Source organism: Sciurus vulgaris, assembly GCF_902686455.1.
Source record: "Sciurus vulgaris genome assembly, chromosome: 2".
In the NCBI taxonomy this organism is placed as follows: Eukaryota; Metazoa; Chordata; class Mammalia; order Rodentia; family Sciuridae; genus Sciurus; species Sciurus vulgaris.
The window spans coordinates 202872719-202892774 of record NC_136462.1 but is presented as its reverse complement, the minus strand read 5'-3'; the positions used below and the strand labels follow the sequence as shown (position 1 = coordinate 202892774).

Genomic DNA, 20056 nt, shown 5'->3' with positions numbered 1-20056 from the left:
TTCCTTAAGGGCCTGCCCTGAGTGCACTGAAGGCCACAGGGCAGGAGACCTAGAGGAAGCACACAGCCTATAAGGGGAAGTGCACCCGGGTGTGGCCCAGGTCCTGGGTTTGAAGCCTACGATGCGCGCTTTCTGAAAACTGAACCGCACGCCGCGCCCACTCGGGGGGCGGGGGGAGCGGGGTCACAGCTGTCGAGGCAGGGCTCGAACCCGTGGCACCACTTGCCGCCTAACGCGCGGTCCCTGAGCGCGGCTCCCAGCTTCCCGGCCACGCGCCCAAACCGGCTCTAGGACCCTGGAGCCCTGGGGCGCGGCGCACGCCCACGATGCCGCGCTAGCCAATGGGCGAGCGCAATGGCGAGTTATTTGCATGTGGGCGCGCCGAGACCAATAGGCCGGCGCGACGGCGAAACATTTGCAAGTGGGCGCGCCGCGGCCAATGGGCGGTGCGCGGCGCGCGGCGGCGCGCACTCGAGCATGGCCGCGGCCGCGGCGGGAGGAGCCCCGGGCCCGGCCCCCGGCCCCGCCAGGCCCGCGCCCGCCGCCCGCAACCCGCCGCCCGCGCCGCGAAGGCGCGGGGATTCGCGGCGCCGCCAGGCCGCGCTCTTCTTCCTCAACAACATCTCCCTGGACGGAAGGCCCCCGAGCCTGGGCCCCGGAGGCGAGAAGCCGCCGCCCCCGCCGCCGCCGCCCGCCGAGGCCCGCGAGCCGCCCGCGCCGCCGCCCGCGCCGCCCGCCGGCCTCCCGGGGCTGCCCGCCAGGCCCGCGCCCCAGGGCCTGCTCAGCCCCACGACGGCGCCCGCCGGCCTCGCCCTGGACGGGCAGCGCCAGAGGTGAGTGGGGCGGCGGGCCGCGCAGGACGTGGGGGCCAGTGTGACCTAAGCGTCAGCTTAGGATGCACCGGGGAGGGTGACCTGAGCCCCATCAGCGCAGGAGGCAGGCTTGGTGTGACCTGGGCCCCACCAGCGCAGGACACAGGAGTGAGGGTGATCGGCACCCCATGGGGTGGCCAGGGCCATCAGCCCAGGATGCAGGGACCAGGGTGGCCTAAGCCCAGGATGCAGGGCTTGGTGTGACCAGAGCCGCGTCAGCCCAGCACACAGGAGTGAGAGTGAGCTGGACCCCATCAGCCCAGGTTACAGGTATCAGGGTGACCTGGGGTCCATCAAGCATAGGACACAGGTGTCAGGGTGGTCTGGGGCCAACAGCCCATAGTGCAGGGGTCAGGGTGACCAGGGGCTATTAAACTCAGGACACAGAAGTCAGGATGGCCTGAATGACTCAGGGGTGAAATGATCTGGCACAGTCAGTCCAAAATGCAGTGGTCAAGGTTGAGGTGACCTGGGCCAGGACTCCGTCCAGGGTTTCCTCAGACCTTGTCAACCCCACACATAGGGGTCAGAGTTCTCTTAAAGATGTCAGGTCCTGGATATGGGGTTGTCTCTACCGTGGGGGTGCCCAGAACATGGTCTCAGGATTCCTTCAGTCTTTATCAGCCTCCAGACCCAAAGTCTTGTCAGCTCTGGACATGGCCCTTCCCATTCCACTTTATCAGTGCCCTGGACATAGGAACCCCAAATATCCCTTATATGCCCTACCAGTGTCCATCTCATGACCCCAGGCCATCTGCTGGAGTCTTCCTCACACTGTTCATCCATTCTCAGAGCCTTCTGCACCCATCCAGACCTCCCTTCCCACTGTCCATGGCTGCTGAACTCAGCAACCCCACACCATCACCTCTGAGTTCAGCATCCCTGCCCTGATTCCATTTGGGGAACATCCCAGGACAACCTCTATCCCTGAACTCTGCTTCTCTAGGCTCTGACCCCTGCCCAGATGGCCCCGGCTGCCTGATACTGTATGTTTGTTCAGAGAACTCTGGCCCCCAGGTGGCCCTCTCTCCCTGGCCCCTTCTGAACCCTGTAGCTCTCACTCTGAGGGGTGACTGCGGGAGCCAGGCCTGGCAGCCTCTGTTCCCTTCTGAAAGGCTGCTTCTTGGCCCCTCACTGTCTGCAGACCAGAGCCCCTGCTGGGCAGCTCCCCAAGGCAGTCCCTGGACTGTGCAGGGAGCCCCTGGTCAGGGTTGGCATGGGTGAACTGAAGCTAAAGACAGCTCTTCACACCTGGAGGTCACTGAGCAGGCCCACAGGCGGTCTTGTGATGGGGTTCCTCAGAGGTCTTTGGCTGAGAAGGTTGAGTCCAGAACTCAGCACTGATCCCATGTTCCCGACCCCACACCCAGCGTGTTCTAGAGGCCAGAGGATGAGCTACACCCCAGCGGTGACCAGAGCCTTCCCACAAGAACTTCACCCACAGACAAGCCTGGCCACTGCTCCAGGGGACAGTTAGAGGGGCCGATGGGGGCTGACAGAAGGATTTCCCCTGAATGTGACCACAAAGCACACATACCTGGCAGCCCAGCCTCTGCAGCCAGGCCCAGCTCTGGGGTCAGCACGGAACTCCTTCCTCCTCTAGCCGTGGGCACACCTGGGTTGGGAACCTTAGGTCCCCTTCAGCCAAGAGCTCACACACCCTGTGAACACACTCAAGCCCCATGGGCCAGTCCAGGGAGCAAGTGGGTGCCAGTGCCAGAGTGGGGTCACTCTAGGAGCTGCCCCACAAGCACACCAGCTGTCCAGGTGGAGGTTCACCTCCCTTAGGCTTCTGGAGGGTGTACCCTGTGGCTGCTTCCCCCCAGCAGGCCAGATGTGCTATGGAGTGACGCCTCTGGCCTTTCCTAGGCCCTCCAACAAGCTGCCCCTCCCTCCTCGGCCTGCCTTCAAGTCCCCACTTGAATGCTCTTCCTGCCCACTGCTGGACCCACTGTGGCAGTCTCCTTGGGCTCTGCTGCTGAGTTCATGGCCTTTCCCCTGATGAGCAGTGGCCCTAGGAAGAGGACTGTCTGTCCTTCTGTACTCCCAGGCCTGTTGCTAGGCAAGGGAGCTGTGGCCAGCCTGGGAAAGGCAGCTGCTGGCCACTGGCTTAGAGCTCCTACTATCTTTAGGAGTGAAGAGGTTGTGAAGTCCTGGAGGCAGCCCTGAAGTGCATGTAGTGAGGGTGGCATCCAACCCAGCTCTGGGGACCTGAGTTTGAATCCTGTCTCCACCTTTCAGTAGCTCTGTGACCTTCAGCAGCTGATGGGAGACTCTCTGAGCCTCAGCCTTCTCCTCTGTAAAATGGGTTCACATGAAACACTACCTCCCTGAGGTAGATGATGCCAAGGGCTCAGCAAGATGTAGGACAGTAGTCAGGGCAAAGCGAGCAGGGCCTCCTGCTACAGCAGCACTGCCAGGATGTGTCCCTGTCTCAGTCTTCAAGGAGTTTGCATTTACACTTCGGCACTCAGCATTTCCTGCTATGCCAGAGATTCACTAGAACTCTTGCTTCCTTGTAGAACTTCTAACTCTTTATTTTCCTTTTCGGCATTGCGATTACTTCATGCCCAAGAGCAAGCTGCATCCCTGGGCTCCCTGACATGGTTGAAGCAGCTGTTCAGGAGCCCTGCCTGGCAGCCACCTCACCCCATGCTCCTCGCCAGATCCTCTTTGGCCTGAAAGGCCACATGAATCCCCTGGACATGACGAAGGGCCACAAACCCACAGCTCACCACCGCAGCAGTGGCCTTCCCCCAGCTCGGGAAGTGGAAGGTCCAACGTCCAGGTGTGGGCAGAGCCTCTTCAGCTCCCAGGGGCTCCAGCTGCTGCTTTCCAAACCGCTTCTCCCTCTGTGACCTCTTTCTGCTTTCTCTTCTCCTGGGGATCCAGCTATTGTCCTAACCTTAACTTGATCACATGTGCCAAGACCCTATTTCCAGCTAAGGCCCCATTTGCAGTTGCCAGGAGTTGGACTTCAGTATCTCTTTCTGGGGGAACTAAGTTCCACCCAAAGCAGCCCTGGTTAGTGTCTCCAACACAATTGAGGGGAGAGGGTGTGTCACCACAAGCAAATGACCTGGAAAGTGCAGCCAGGTGTGGCCGAGTGAAACCTGGAGGCCAGAGGCAGCTGTGCTGAGGAGCAGACCCCCTCTGATGGGAGGCTGGGATTGCCAGGGCCAGTGGCCCCTCAGCAGGAACACAGCTGGAGGGGGCAACTGAAGCGAAAGCCCAGGGCATTTCCTGTGGCAGCCCACAGACCTGCCCAGGCCCCATGTCAGGCCTTTGACCGAGGCTGCAGAACTCCAGTTCTCTGCTGGAATTGGGCGCTTCTGCTGTGCCTGGGACAGGCACCCAGGACCCATTCCCTCACAGATGTGTGCAGGAGTCTCCCGTGGGCTAGGCATACTTCTCGGCCAGGAAACAGAGTGGCAGGCAGGCCAGGCACCGTGCGTCCCTGGCCGGGCGGCTCTCCTGTCAGTGCCTTGGCAATGGTGCGGGACAAGCCCCCCGCAGCATGGAGGGTGCCCATTCTCACTGGAGTGCGTGCACAGCCCAAGCTGAACAGCCACGCACTCCCCGTGGGTTCCTAAGGGTGACCTGGTCCTCAGTCTGAGAGCGGTGGCCCTGCCTCGGCCTCTCCTGGGCACCTCCAGTCACACAGTGAGGAGGGCTGCCCACAGGAGGCAGCACTCGAGGAGCAGTGGCTCCTCTGCGCAACACATTCGGGGAGCTGTGTCAGTGGCAGGGGTGGCTGCCCCTTATTCAAGGGACACTTCTGGGAAGCAGGGGGTCAGAAGGGCTGCTAACGGGGTGGACCCCTGCCCTCTCTGCAGCCTCCTTCCCATCCCAACCCCTGACTCCAGACTGGAGGCTGCCACCTGCAGGGAGTACCAGCAGACCCCAGACTCGTTCCCGGTAACTGGTGGAGCTGAGCCCACCAGGGCGAGCAGGTGCAGCAGGGCTTTGGACCTGCTGAGACGACAGGGACAGGAGGTGTGCTTGCTGGCTGAGGTGACAGAAAACCCAAAGTATTCTTTGGGGTTTGTTTGCCTGTTTTTAGCATGATTTAGGTTGAGATGGCAAAAGATGGGCAGGCACATGGGCCTTGTGTGGCATGTGAATGCAGCTCCGTGCATTTGCCCAGGCAGGCCCCCGGCTGTTGCTCCAGAGAACAACCCCAGAAGATTGCCTGGGGCCTTCCTTGGCCATCTCCCCACCAAGTCTCTGGTGTGTGACACCATGTGACATCTGGCTCTTGCCCTGTGTCATGTCTTAGCTGGCTGCACTTAGACGCCCGCATGTCTGCCCCCCGTTGACTGGCACGTGCTGCTCCCAATGGGACCGGTTCAGGCTGTGCTGTGGCAAGCAGTCCTGCCCTGTCTGCTGGATGTGGGGTCTGCCCGAGTGACGGCCCCGGACACTAGCCCCTGCTTGCCCTCCTACTGGCTGTCATCTCAGGCAAGTTGCTGCATAGCTCTGTGCCTGTTTACCACCCTGTGAACTGAGAATGAGAGTGCTGCCGCCCTGGTAACTGGCTTTACAACCGAGCACTTGCAAGGAAGAAGCAGTAGAAAGTCTCAGAGAAAGGATCCGCAGGGCCAACTGGGATGGGTTTTAAGGGAATGGGCAGAAAGTGGCAGGAGGAGCCAGTCAGGCAGCCGAGGTTGATGTCTGCCTACAGCTCCTCTGCAGGCCCCCAGGGCCCTGGCTTCCGCTGCCCTGGCTTCTGTGGGCCTGCAAATGAGGTCCCAGGTGTGCTGGAGCCACCTGGGCATCACCTGGTAATCACCTGAGAGAAGGAGCCTGGCAAAGGCCACACAGGATGCTCCACAAGCTCCACCTCCACTGGCTGCTTTCCCGGCTCCAGGCCTGTGCATCCAGCAACCAGCTAGGCACCTGCTCAGGGCAGCAGGGGGCAGTGCTCAGATGGCACCCCCACGTCTCTGAGGCAGCTGGGCTCTCAGCCCCTCCACTGTCCTGCAGAGGTCCCTCTTCCCCTCTGCCATCCTGGCTGGCCCCAGTCTCTCCTGACCAGGCTTACCAGACCAAGTGTCTGGGGCCCTTGCTGGGTCGCCTGGCCAGCCTGGCACCGTACCCCCCACGAGCCAGAGCAGGTGGATGCAGAGCCCTCTCTGGTGACCGGTGAATGGCTCCCTGCATCCCTGGGTCTGCTTCCTTTCTCAGTCCTGGTTTCTCTTCCTGCCGCCTTCGTCACGTAGGAGGCCCATGCCACTGCATAGTGAGAAAGGAAGCCTATGCATGTGGGCCGGGCAGCAGCCCAGGGCCCACCAGGAGCTGGACCACTCTGCCGTGTGACTGCATGCCACTGCCACTTGGTGTGAATGACATCCCGGCCTCGCCAGTGTTGGTGTGAGGTGGCGACTCTGTTCCTAACCCCGGCTCCTATGTGGTGAGGGTGTGGTGTGGGCCTGAGCACACCAGGCCTTGCACAAATCAGGGGTCCTGCTGGGAGATGCTGCACCTGGCAAGCCACAGCTCCCATGAACTCCCTCTCCCTTCCCCAGGACCTGGCCTTGGCTCACGCTGAGTGAACAGCTCCTGCTGACAGATGGGCACAGGCCCACACTGCTCAGGCTGCAGGCAGCCCCGGGTCACGTGGCACAGGCTGCAGAGCCGAAGCCAACCTCTGCCCTCTGGGGTAGCCATTAAAGGATGGGTCAGCTCTGTCCTGACTGTGCTTGTCCTTAACACATAGCCGTAGTGCACAGTAGGTGCTCAGAGCTATCCTGAAACCTCTTCAGATTACAGGCTGAGCTAGTGAGCTCGCAGACCAGTCTCCAGCCCAACTTTACCACATGGCTTCACGCCTGCAGGGTTGGTCAGCTCGGCTGCCATGACAGAGTACCTCCAGCTTGGGGCCTGAACAGCAAGTGTTCCTTTCTCTCATTCTGTACTCCAGAAGCCCAGATCAGGGTTGGTTTTTCCTGGGCCTCCTCCCCAGCCTGTGGCCTCTTCTCCCTGTGTCTTATGTTGTCTCTGTCCTGATCTTGTCACCCATCAGATTGGATTAGGGCTTGCTCTAGTGACTGGTTTACCCTCATCACTTCCTTAGAGACCCTGTGTCTAAATACAGTCACATTCTGCAGTTGAGGGGAACACAGTTAAGCCCCAGCACCCCAGTGGGACATGCTCAGCTCTGCAGTTTGTGTCTCGCCATGTCAGACCAGTTGTCTCTTTTGTGACCAGAAGTTTGTTTTCCTGTCCCCATCCACTTTTTGCTCGGCAGCACCTCTGTCCCCTTGCAACTGACTTGGGGTCTGCATGGATCCCCGCCCAGTCAGACTCGCCTTTTGAGTTTCCACTCTGGCTGAAGACTGATGGTGGACAGGCCAGGTCCTGCCATGTCACATGCACACGTACCAGAGTGCCGGTGTTGGTGTGCAGCCCTTGGTTTTGCTCATCATACCCTCCACCATACCCTCTAGGAAGACAGACGTGGGCAGCCCGTTAGCCACGGAGCCAGTGGGCACTCCAGAGCCTTCAGAGCAAGCCCTGCCTGGCCTTCTAGCTCAGTAAGCCCTCTGCCCCCAGCTGGCCACTGACCCTGAAGAAAGATGTAATGCCCCATACCTCCTCAGGTGGCAGGAGGTGAGCAAAATAAGGCACAAGCATAGCAGGTAACCTGTCCAGCACTGAGCAAGCCCTTGATGGCATTCCGTCCCCTCACTCCAGTACTGTCACCATCACGAATACCATCACCACCAACGTGGCCATCACCACACCATCCTCACCAATACCATTGTCACCACCAGCACCAGCACCAGCACCAGCACCACCACTGTCACCTGCAGCACCCTCCCTGTTGTCATTATCTTGACTTGGTATGCTTCTCCTAATAACTGCAGTGTTGCATGAATTGGCATCAAACCTTATAACCTGCATTTCTGGAACACTCTGGGTGCCCAGCATGTTCATCCATGGCTCCTGGTACAAGGACAAGAGCAAAGCTTGGCAGTCTCAAACACACCTGGATTCAAGTCCCAGCTTTGCTGTACAGCTGCATGGGCCTGAGAGCCATTTGATCCCTTTGAGTTCCTGTGCCCATGTCGGGAAGGACTCCAGCTTGTCCTGCACACCTGGGGGCCAGCAGGTGCCATGTCCTGGGAGGAGTCATTCCTGCAGCTGTTCAGCAAGTATGTGGCTCAGCTCTTGTGGAAAATGTCTGGGGATTCCTGAAGTCAGGAAGGGGTGTGGCTCGTGTATGGGTCTTCAGATTCTGTTTGGGGTCTTAGCTTTCCCCTTGGACAGCAGTTCTAGGGACCTCCCTGTGGAGCAGTCAGGCAAGAGTGCTGATGGCTGGCACGCGAGGGAGTATTCAGTGGGCCTGCTGCCCCAGGACATAGGTGAGCTGGTCCCAGGGCCCTCGTAAGCAGAGCAAGCCCAGCCACACTGGGGGTGCATCTCACACCAGGTGTGCCATCTGCATGTGGAGGTGGCTGCAGCATGTCACAGTGTGGCCCTGTGAGTTGAGTGACCCCATGCCAGGACAGTAGCACGCTGACCTTGGGGAGTAGGATCATGAGTGATTGGGCGAAAATGTTTTTAAATGTTTGCTTCTCTGTATTTTCTATTAAAATATATACACCTCTTTTTAAATATGGAAGAATAAAGCTAAAAGCAAAGCTTCTCCGCATGTAAGCCCAGTGCTCGAGGGCCATGAGAGAACCTTGGAGATGTGGTGCTCAGCTTGGTGCAGCCTCACCACTGACCCCTGGTATCTCTGTCCTCAGACTGCCCTGGGGGCCGACAGCCTGGGGCAAGCCCTTAGCCTAGAGCTGCAGACCCACCTGCCTTCCATGCTTGACCTCCAGAATCTGCCTTGGGAGCTCTGCTGTGAGCCCACTTTCCTGTGCGGTCTAACATCCTCCCCTGTAGGGACCGGGAGTCCGTGGTGACCTTGGGAACCTTGGTATATAGTTACAGCTGTGCAGGGTGCTAAGATCTCAGTCTCGAGAAGCATGGTCCCAGCAGCCGGCGCTGGGATGCCACCTTCCCAGAGCCCTCTCATGTGCCATTCAAACTCTGCCTCTGCATCCTGGCCTCTGGGCACTGGCACTGGGAACCAGCAGTGAGCACATGCCCCCTGCCACATCCCCTGGGGGCTGATGCTCCTGTAGAGGGGGCAGACAGCCAGGAGACAGCGAGACCTGGCTGTCCATTACCAATGTTACCAGCACGCCATGTGGCCACAGGAGAGTGCAGTCCAGCAGCCCTGAGGGGCAACACACAGCTAAAACCTAAAGTCTAGAAGGACATGGCCACCTACAGAGCTGAAAAAGAATGTTCCAAACCCAGGAATAGCCCGTGAGGCCCTGAGCCAGTGGGGTGTGGCTCCTGCAGGGAGCAGCCCTCAGTGAGAAGGACTATGTGTTTGGCTGGTGCCTCTGGGCAGCCATGGGCTACAGGGCCTGCCTGCTGGGACAAGCCCCCATGGGCCCCACAGGAGAAGCCTGTTGGAGCCGCTGTGCACTTAGTACCCCTCCAGGGCAGGGGAAGTTAATGTGGCTTATTCTGTTTACAGAGCCTGCCCAGCAGGGCCACTTGTCCCTAGCAAGGAGCACAAAGACGATTCCTCCTCCTCCTCCTCCTCTCAGGCTACCAAAGCCTCTTAGCCCAGAAGTGAGCAGCCTGGGTCACTCTTGGCCCCACAGTGGCTCTGCCCTGCACATCTGGGGCACCAGCTCTGTTCAGGTGGCACAGCCTTCAAGGTGACCCTGGAACCCGCGCAGTGTCCTGAGGCTGCATTGTCTTCCTTACAGGAGGCGAGTCACATCCCAGCGCTGCTCCCTGGAGTTTCTGGAAGATGCAGTGGGATGTGCCTCAGTGCAGAGGTAGGCACTCCGACAACCCCTGGGATAGAGAGGGTCCCAAGAGGACAGGAATGACCTCCCTGTCTACCTACAGGACCAAACATGCATCTGGATCACCAAGACACAAAGGGCTGAAGAAGACCCACTTCATCAAGAACATGAGGCAGTATGACACCAGGAACAGCAGGTGATGGCTCCAGGGCCCAACCCAGGGCAGCCTGTAGTCCCTGGAAGCCAATGCAGGATTCCAGGCTTTGTCCTTGTGCCCATAGCCCATCCCATGACCATTTAGAAGCAGACACTCACCTTCCCTGTACCCACAGAGCACAAGCAGATCCCCCACCTGGCCAGGGATCCCCACTGTGCAATCCCAGGGAAAACTGAAAACACAGAAATGGGCTCAGCTCAGAGATGAGCCCAGGAGAGGAGCCGTGGCTGTGTGTGGAAGCACATGCAGAGGCTGAACGAGACACTGACTCCCAGCTGCCCAGAAAGCACCAGGCTGGTCCCCAGGAGGATATGTGCAGCCTGTCCTGGTGGATCCCATTTCCTGTCCCTCACCCTGACCCAGAGGATCCAAAGGGTTCCCCTTCCCCCTGGAGGCCACCCTGCAGCACTCCCAAGGTGACCATAGCCTTAGATGGAGGCTTCCTCCAGGGGACACTGCAACATGGTCTGGCCAGGGAAGCTCCCAGGCAGACCTAAATGCAGAGCTGTGGAACCTGGTAGGGCAGCACTCAGTGCAAAGGTCAAGAAGCTGTGGGTGCAGCTTTGTGTTCCCAGGAGCCTCATATTCTAGACACTTCTGATGCCCTTAGGCTCTGCTCATCTCAGGACCTCATGCCTGGCTGAGTGCACCTTCTGCCTTTACAAAGGAGGCCTGGCCTTTCCTGAGAGCTGTGTCCCCTGCCTGGCTGTTGCTGTCATGCCCACACACCTGCAGCAGCACCCCAGGGAGGGGTGCCCCCATCAAGCACATCCTAGGTAACAGACAGCCCCGTGCAGAGGTGACCAGGTCTGCTGACCATGGCCCCAGCTTCCTGGGATGAGCCCCCTTGGACAGCTGGCACCTTCCCATCACATGAACTCAGGCAGAATGGAACTTCCCGTTGGAAAGGCCCACGACCGGCTCTGACCCCCTGCCCTCCCCACAGGATCGTGCTCATCTGTGCCAAGCGGTCCTTGTGTGCAGCCTTCTCAGTCCTGCCCTATGGAGAAGGCCTGCGGATCAGGTGAGCGCTCACACCAGCACTCGCATCTGGGCAGATCCCAGGCCTGGAGCCCAGCCTGGCGTGGGAGATGTCGGTGCAGCCCACAACAGAGGTGCCAGCTGGGCCTGCAGGCTTTGCAGCATGGCCACTGCTTCCAGAGCTCAGGAACTCCGGCCACCTCAGGTCCTCATTTTATGGGGGCCCTGGTTTCTATTCAACCTATGTACAGGTTGCCTGTGTGGTTCCTGTCCCTCCTGTGTCGGGCATCTTTGTGACTGGTTCAGGCAGCCGTGTCCTGAGCATACTTCAGGGAAGAAGAAAATGGCTGTTGGGTGGGGCAGCACTGTGTGTAACTCTGGCATAAAAACAATTGGCGACAGGAAAAGCCCCGCCCCTGTGGGGAGGTGCTGGTTTTCAGGGTCCAGGCTGAGCCGCTCCAAGGGCTGTGCTGCAGGTGACATGTTCAGCACATCTAGGAGGCAGACTTGGGCTTGAGCGAAGGTGGGTGCAGAGCTGGGCCACTGTGCTGCCGGTGCCCAAGTGTTTGATAGGCAGAGTCTGTGACAGGTCGGGAGCTAGGCAGAGCCGGCCTGACAAGGAAAGCACCCCTGACATGCCTCCAGCCCTGCCTGTCCACTCATTCTGACCAGAGGGGTGTGAACACTGTACAGATGGACAGGTGTGCTGAGCTGCTGGTACCAGACAGCAGTACCGACCTAGCTCCCACCCACCAGCCACCGGCAGTAGGGCCACAGCCCCTCCCCTCCTGTACTTTGCAGTGACCTGAGGGTGGACAGCCAGAAGCAGAGGCATCCGTCTGGCGGCGTTTCCGTTTCTTCCGAGATGGTCTTTGAGTTGGAAGGTGTTGAACTGGGAGCAGATGGAAAGGCAAGAGCCCCAGGGCCAGCCAGTGGCCAACACAGTCAGGGCTGGGTCAGCAGGAGCAGCCCTGCAGCCAGTGCCCACAGAGGGACATGGGAAGGCAGAATGTGGGAGTGGGCCACCCAGCCATGGGGAAATGGACCACCATGCCTGTCAGCAGCTGCCCTTGTAGCCAGCCCTGAGAAGTGACCTGGGGTCAGCCAGCCATGTGCTATACCGCCCCTGTGCAGCCCAGGCTCTCCTACTGTCTGGCCCTTCCTCTGGGCCTGTGGACTAAGGCCAAGATCTTCAGAAGCAGGGGGTATCATGGCGCTACAGATCCAGACCAGGTGTGGGAAGCTGATGGCCTGAGACCACTGGCTCTGAGTTGGGTTCCGTCTCGGTGGCACTCAGGTGCACTGCAGCTGGGCCTTCCTGCAGTGTGGAAGACACAGCTCCTTTGCACCTTGTTCTTGGGAAGCAGGACTGAGCCCCGGTGTGATTGCTTTTCCAGGTTGTGTCTTATGCAAAGTTCCTGTATCCTACCAACGCCCTGGTCGCACACAAGAGTGACAGCCATGGCCCGCTGCCCCAGCCTCGGCCCAGCATCTCCCGGGCTCTGCCAGGGTCAAGACACAAACCTGCTACCACCAAGTCGGTACCAGCTGGCACAGAGCTAGGTACCCTGCCCATCTTCCTGTCGCACAGGGGAGGCAGCAGCACCAATAGGCCACATTCACACTCAGAGCTCATGGCAGAGTCTGGCCGCGGAGCAGGGTCAGCAGCTCCCCTCAGGAGAGAAAAGGCTCCAGATAGCACACAGCTCTGGGCTCGGCCCAGGCCAGGTGGTGGAAAGGAACCATGCCCCCAGCTACTTCAAGGAGGAACCTAACCTCTCCTTGTCCCTGCAGGACATCTGTCCCTTTAACCTGGGCTGTGGGGCAGGGAGGGAACTGGCCTGGAGCCCCTCACAGACCTGAGGTGCTCTGCTGTGATGCCTCCCCTCTGGACTGGATGGTTTCCACACAAGGCTGCGGTGGGTCAGGAGCTGCCTCTGCTTGCAGGGAGTGATGTGGGAGACACCCTGGAATACAACCCCAACCTCCTGGATGACCCGCAGTGGCCCTGTGGAAAGCACAAGCGGGTCCTCATCTTTGCCTCATACATGGTGAGCACCTGCCACCTGTGCCCTGCAAGCTGCCCACCTCACCCCACCATAGCTCAGGGCACATGGGTGGGCTGTGGGCAAGCCAGCCCTGGTGCTCAGAAGCCCACAATAGCCAGCGTACAGGACCCACCCCACTCCAGAACAACAGCAGCAACAGGAGAGGGACCAGGGCCACAGACATGGGCAATGTGTAGGTCAGGGAGCCAGGCTGGCCCTGCTTACCTGGGGTCAGCCCTCAGAGACGCAGCCAGAGCCTCCCAAGGACAGGCAGGCTCTTCAGCCATTTCGTGCTTGGAGATCCAGGCACCTCTCTGAAGCTCCTCACATTCACGTTTGCAAAGCCAGGCCACACAAACCTGCCCTTGCGCTGGGCTAGCCCTACCCTGCCTCACTTCTGTTGCAGACCACGGTGATAGAGTACGTGAAGCCCTCGGACCTCAAGAAGGACATGAACGAGACCTTTAAGGAGAAGTTCCCTCACATCAAACTGACACTAAGCAAAATCCGGAGGTAAGAAGGGCCAGGCAGATGCCCCAGCCTGCTCCCTGGTATTACCCCAGGCACATGGCACAAGCCACGGTGGCTGCCTCAGCAGCAGCAGGGCCTCTGCCCTCAGACATGTTGTCCCACCAGTCTGAAGCGGGAGATGCGGAACCTGTCGGAGGAGTGCAGCCTGGAGCCAGGCACCGTGTCCATGGCCTACGTGTACTTCGAGAAGCTGGTGCTGCAGGGCAAGCTCAACAAGCAGAACCGCAAGCTGTGCGCGGGTGCCTGCGTGCTGCTCGCGGCCAAGATCAGCAGTGACCTCCGCAAAAACGAAGTGAAGCAGCTCATTGATGTGAGTAGGGAGGCCCTGCTGTGGTGGCCCAAGGCAGTCCATCCCCAAGGAGCAAGGCCATGCTGGAGGGAGGCCTGTCCATGGCTCGACTGGTAGGGCAGCTGACACCCAAAGACACTGCTCAGGTAGGGGTGCCGAGCTGGGTTAACCTGTTGAACCCTTCTCTCCTTCACACAGAAGCTGGAAGAAAGATTCCGATTCAACAGGCGAGATCTCATTGGGTTTGAGTTCACGGTGCTCGTGGCTTTGGAGCTGGCCCTGTATCTCCCCGAGAACCAAGTCTTACCTCACTACAGACGGCTCACCCAGCAGCTCTAGGCCAGGCATGTACTCGCAGGAAGGTTGCTGGGCAGAAGGCACAGCCTTTGGCCCAGGCGTAGGCCAGCAGCCACCCCACCAGCCCCGCTTCCAGCCCGTGCAGCTTCTCTTTATTCTGGGTTTCCTTGGAAAAGCATGTCACTTTCATTCCAAAGTGCACCACACCTCCAAGGGTTTCTGAGAGTTTTCCTGGAGTACTACATGGACAGTGTGGGGGTTTGGCGTGTTTCTCATGTGCCTGAGAAGGGCCTGGCACCAGGACCTTTGTTCACATCATGTGGCGGCGAATCCACGTCTTGGCCTCTCCTTCACCTTGCCTTGCAAACCTTCACACCCACAGCACTGGAGAGCTGCATGTCCAGACCTCACGACACGCCACGTCTCGTTGTCACATCTGACTTACACGAGTACGCATCTTGGGCGTTACGTTTTTCCAGATGCAGAACACAGCCTAGGCAGCATCCCCCAGCATCTGTGCCCCCTGACTACCTGCTTCCACCAGAACTCCCTGCATCTGCACAGGCAGCTTCTGATGCTGGGGTAAGCCACCAAGGGCAGACGCCTGGTCTGTTTTGATCTGGACTCGGACCTGTTTTTGAGCTTTCACTTCACTGTGAAACCCCAGTGCTGTCACATATCTGAAGGGCTCGGCAGTTTCCAGCCCATCCCATGCCAGGACCCACCCTATGCCTCTTGCCAGGAAAACCCATCTATCTATGACACTGGACCTTCAGGACAACCGCTGGCTCTTGGCTCTTGATTTTCCTAAGCAATATTGTGACCGTGAAAATGTTATTTATTATGACTTGGGATTTGGTTCTGTGGGACTTTAAGGGAACAACTGGGTTCCATGAGGTCTGCCAAAGGTGTACCTTGGAATCATGCTTGACCCTCAGGCAAGAGGTCAATGCCTTTTCTTCCTCAGCAAAAAGCAGATACTATCTTAGCCAGTACAGTCTGCCATGCCAAAGGGCCATCACTGTCCCTTCCGTGCATGTCTGTGCTCAGAGAAGCAGGGCCATTTCCAGCTTTTCCAGGTCCAACATTCTTACAGTGGACCATGTGTCCAGTTCCCTAGGCTGCTGCCCCAGCAAGAACATTGAGCAACCAAGGACTGCTGTTTTCCCTCATAGCCCAGCTGGCCTCAAAAATGGCAATTCTGGCTGGGCCACCAAGCTGTCTATCCTACAAACCTGTCACCAGCGGGACTAAGAATTCTGTTCATATGGCCTGTGCTCTTGCAGAAAGGAGATGTCAGTTCCACTGCTGGAGGCATTCAGGTCCATACCCACCGTAGCAGATACAGCACAGCTGACCATCCAGGTTAACAGGAATGGCTAGAGCAGGTCATTGTCTTCTAAAAGCCAAGGAGAGTCCAGAGACCTTTTATGCACCAAAACTACACCCTGCAAACACTGGGCCTGGGCCCCACCAACTCTGAAAAGCAGCCTGTTCTGACACCAACAGCATCACAGTGGCACTCCTGTTAAGGGGACTATGAGCCAGGCACTGCTCTGGTTTACAATCTACCCTCAGGGGACATGTCCCCATAGACACTAATAAGGAAACGTCTGTTAAACAGTACTAACTTAGGTGTGTGTATGTCATGAGATCTAGTCATTGACCAAACTGGTGTGTCGGAAGCCTTCCTTCTGTATGTTCTCCTCAACAATGCCCAGAGCTATGCCGTGCAGTACCCAGAGAGTTGCTGCAAAAAAAGCCAGTACTTAAATGACAGCTTGAACCTGTGACCTTATAGCCCAACTCAAGTCTGGGCTGTGACCAAACAAAGCCAGACCCGGTGTCATGTCTACCCATGCAACAGTCCTGGACATGAACGCATATAAGTGAGTATCTGACCTCAGAATGTTCAAGTTTACGTCACAGATTGTTTTCAAATGGATAATGTGTTTGTCGAAGTAAAACTTTGTTTTGCAACATACTTAAGTTTCTCCTTTCAGGTAACTACATACAATACCCACTCTAGTCACCCATTCACAGTAAAGTGCCTGTTCTAGAGTCCAGAGGGACAGACCAGACCCACGCAGGTGACTTTTCACTTTTTATTTATGACAAATGTTCCACATCCACAATTCTCTCCAGTCAAAAATTCCTACAAGGAAAGAAGACCAGTATTAAACCATATCTGGTGAAGTCCTGGGCCACTCTGCCCACATGCAACAGCCCCCTTACTTTGAGACGATGCCGTCTGCCTTGGCCAATCGGAGAATGGAGTCATCTGACTCACCCTTTTAAAAAAAAAAAAAAGGTGATCAGAGAGTAGTATTTCCACCTCATACCTGAGCTGGCAGGAGGTTCTGCACGCCCTGTCAAACCAACATTTGTGCCCAACAACCAATCAGGAGAGACTAAGGTGCGGGCAGCGCCAGCAAGACCCTAGCTGAAAGCTACCTGACTCCTTTCTCAGAGTACTCCTTTTCCTGGGCTCCAAGGGCAGACAGCCAGCAAACCAACAATCTACCAGCCTGAGGGCCGGAAGCCACCATTACATCCTCCAACGTCCAGGCCAAAGCGCACAGTGCTGGGGGGGATGGAGGGAACTGGTAGGCAAGGCCTAGGGAAAACTCACCATCCTGCGAATGGCCCCGCAGATAGCGTAGGTTTTAAACTGGCCATTAAACCTGCCGGTGACCTTGTCTACCTGTAAAGAAAAGACGTGGAAATGCCACTCACCTGGGGTTTGGGAAGAAACGCACAAAGCCAGCCCGGAGCAGTTTCCTAAACCCAAGATCCCTCCCCACGGGGCAGGCCTTCCAAAAGGCGGGCTCACCTCGGCCACGTTCATCTGGATGGACGCGTGGTCCTTGGCACCGATGATGCGGTTGCTGGCGGAGCTGCGAGGGAAGGGTCGCAGTGAGCGGCGGGGCCTGCGGGGTCCGACCGCGGGGCAAAGGACGGGGCAGGGGCGCTCACCATTTCCGCGGCACGTACAGGTCCACGAACTCGCCGGCGTCGTTCTGCATGTCGAAGCGCGCCTGCGGGGTCACCGCGCGGCGCCATGAGGTCGGCGTCCGGCCTCCGGCCCCGCAGCCCCCCGATCCCGGCCCCGCCCGGTCCCCGGCCCCGCACAACCCCGGCCCTGACCCCCGACCTGGCCCCGACCAGGGCCCCGGGCCTGATCGCAACCCGCACCACGCGGCCCACCTGCTGCCTCCACCGCGAGAGCGAGCGCAGAAAGGAGGTGGCCCGGGCCCCGGCAGTGATGTCGGCGGCGGGCGGGGCCGGCGAGCGCTTCCGGGTCGGCCGCCGCCCGCGTCCGCGCGTGCGTCCCTGCCGGCACGTCCGGAGCGCCCCGCTTCCGCTTCCGGAGCGCCTCGCTTCCGCTTCCGGCCTCTCCCGCGCGCCACGGGCCGGGTTGCGGGGACGCGGGCGGTCGGGGCTGGCCTTCCCGGGGCGAGGGTGGCTCGGTACAGCGCGTGGCCGGGTCCAGCGCGGCAGGGCAGGCGTAGTAGCCCGTGCCGGGGCCTCGCCGGCGGCCTGGACCTGCGTCCTAGGGCGAAGAAACCAGCCCCTGGGGAAACTGCGGCCAGGCGGAAGGAGCTCGGCCAGACAAGACCAGGGGCAGAACCGGGCCCACACTCCTGGCCCCGCACCGCCGTCGCCTCTCGCGATGGCCCCCGCCTGCGGTCCCAGCCACTCGGGAGGCTAAGGCAGGAGGGCGCGGGGCCAGCCTGGGCAGCGTCCCACAGGAACAAAAAGAGAGCGGAGGAGCGGGTCCAATCCCCGGTGCAAACGAGGAAGAACCTTTCCCCAGCAGTGTTGACTGAGAAGTGCTCGTGCCAGGCTCTGTCCTGCCGGGGGCCCATTAATGAAGAAAATAGAAAAATCCCAAGCTGCGAGTAATATCCCAGAGTCGCCCGCCCCCAGACACTCAGGAGTCAGGGCCCAGGCCTACGCTGCCCCTCAGCGCCCACGGGTTTTTCACCACCTCCCTCGCGTCATCTTGTTGAGTGCCCTCCCAGAACCCCTTTTCTCACATACTGATCTGCCTGTCGTTGCATGGGCGTGGAACTTTCCTGTGTATTCAAGGTCCTTTCCCCAGAGGACTGGAGCTGCTCACCCTGTGGCACTGCACACAGTAGGCCTGCAAGGCCCTGCGTTGAAGGAGTGCACCAAGAGCTCTCAGCCTGTGGCAGTGTCATTAGCATCGTGAGAGGGTTTATCATCAGGATCTGAGCAGCAGGTTCCCGACTGGCACCTGGAAACCAGCTGTTCATGGTGTCTGTGTGCTGGTGCTTTCCTGGAATGCAGCCTCAAGTGGAAGTGAGCCCACTGGCCCTTTAGGAAAATCTTGGTGCACATGGGCCTTGGGGCATGTGCTCTTTCCAGAAGCCCAGCACAAGGGCAGAGATGACTGTTTACTTGCAGTTGCAGATCTGCAGCTGTCCTGGCCACGTCTGTAGGTTGGCCCAACAAGGCCTGGGGGTCAGGAGAGTCTTTGTAGCTAAACAGCCAGAGACGAGGCAGCTAGAGTGCCAGAGAAGATTGTGGCAGAAGAGGACTGCAGAGTCAGCTGAGAGCTGTCAGTACATTCTCCCCAGGCTGGGAAAGAACATCTTCCCGGGGCCTGGTGGCACACGCCTGAAACCCCAGTGACTCCGGGGGCGAGGCAGGAGGCTTGAGTTCAAAGCCAGCCTCAGAAACTTAGCGAGGCCCTGTTTCTAAATAAAATACAAAAGAGGGCTGGGGGTGTGGCTCAGTGCTAAAGCACCCCTGGGTTCAATCCCCAGTACCCCCCCCCCAAAAAAAAAAACAGAACCATCCTAAACTTAAGGGGCACAGTATCCAGTGGGCCACTGGACTGGACAATACCTTTCCCATCAACTACACAGGAAGAGTTCAGTCCACAAGGATTAGAAGGAACCTCAGCAGTGGAAAATAATATTGCCTGCCTAAATGCAGCCCTGGTTCCACCTAACATGGTAAAAGCAAGACCTGAAAGGGGCTGCTCTTTCCAGGTAACTTCACTGCATCCCAGGAAAAAAGCTTAAGAGTCTATGAGATGCAGTCACATTACCTGCCCTCCAAGGTAAAAAGCACATTGTCTGGCTTCCAGTAGAAGACTTCCTGGCACCCCTATAATAACAGCAATTGGGGAGGCCAAAGCAGGAGGATGGCAAGTTTAAGGCCAGCCAGCAACATAGCAAGTCTCTATCTCAAAAAAAGGGGAGGGCTGAGGACATAGCTCATTGGTAAAGTGCCCCAGGGTTTAATCCCCAGCACGTCAAAAAATAAAAAGACCATCAGTCATACAGAAAAGCTGAAAACAGCGCCATTAATGAAAAGAAAAGACAATCCGTGGAAATTGGTTCAGAACTGACCCAAACGTTAGAAGTAGCAGACAAGGATATAAGAGTTTTTATATAACATGTCCCATCTGTAAGAAAGCTTAGAAGAGGAAAATGTAAAGCAAGTCCTGAGTGAGGTGATGGATTGTGTCTCCTCGCTGCCAGTGTGAAGCTCAGTGACGCTAGGGCCTTACTGGGACGAGGCCCCCACTGCATGCAGTGGCCAGCACCAGGTCCAGCAGACACCAGCCCAGGGTTCACCCATACCATGGCTTCCATTTGCAGCTCAGCTGCACCTGCTCAGCCCTCCTGTGTGACGACAAGGTGATTGTCAGAGGAGAAAATGAGTGTGCGTGGTGGCTGCACCTGTCATCCCAGCAATGTGGGAGGCTGAGGCAGGAGGAGCGCAACTTGTAGGCCAGTCGGAGCAACTTAAGTGAGACTCTGGCTCAAAAAAAATTTTTTTTAAAAAGTGGGGATGTAGCTCAGTGGTAGAGCACCACTGGGTTGAACCCTCAGTATGAGAAAAGAATAAGACCAGTGCCCTTGTTAGAGCAGTCAATATCAGTGTTGAGCCTTCTTGGGCGGGCTTGTTTGCAAAGTCCCTGTTCAGTGTCAGCATTGGGAACCCAGTCTGCTGCGCAG

General features: G+C 58.3%; 2 protein-coding genes across 4 annotated transcripts; one reads left to right on the top strand and one right to left on the bottom strand.

Annotated features, from left to right (window-relative positions):
- The first annotated feature begins 430 nt into the window (after nucleotides 1-430).
- CABLES2 (Cdk5 and Abl enzyme substrate 2) lies at nucleotides 431-16044 on the top strand. 2 transcript variants are annotated; one of them, XM_079128850.1, is made up of 10 exons: nucleotides 431-833; nucleotides 9656-9727; nucleotides 9801-9893; nucleotides 10861-10938; nucleotides 11697-11805; nucleotides 12293-12458; nucleotides 12843-12946; nucleotides 13350-13456; nucleotides 13580-13804; nucleotides 13962-16044. In XM_079128850.1, the coding sequence occupies exons 1-10, from the start codon at nucleotides 478-480 to the stop codon at nucleotides 14281-14283; spliced, it is 1632 nt and encodes a 543-aa protein (XP_078984976.1). In that variant the 5' UTR covers nucleotides 431-477; the 3' UTR covers nucleotides 14284-16044. The 2 variants fall into 2 exon arrangements, with proteins under 2 accessions (XP_078984976.1, XP_078984975.1); XM_079128849.1 differs by having other exon boundaries at nucleotides 437-833; nucleotides 13580-13784; nucleotides 13962-14239.
- Nucleotides 14939-17370, bottom strand: RPS21 (ribosomal protein S21; the record flags this gene model as incomplete). Of its 2 annotated transcripts, XM_079128851.1 has the most annotated exons (6): nucleotides 17268-17363; nucleotides 17037-17098; nucleotides 16894-16957; nucleotides 16693-16764; nucleotides 16296-16351; nucleotides 14939-16215 (listed from the first exon to the last, which is right to left on the bottom strand). In XM_079128851.1, exons 2-6 carry the CDS (start codon nucleotides 17084-17086, stop codon nucleotides 16206-16208), a joined length of 252 nt encoding a protein of 83 aa, XP_078984977.1. In that variant the 5' UTR covers nucleotides 17087-17098; nucleotides 17268-17363. The 2 variants fall into 2 exon arrangements, with proteins under 2 accessions (XP_078984977.1, XP_078984978.1); XM_079128852.1 differs by lacking the exon at nucleotides 14939-16215 and having other exon boundaries at nucleotides 16292-16351; nucleotides 17268-17370.
- Nucleotides 17371-20056: the final 2686 nt, after the last annotated feature.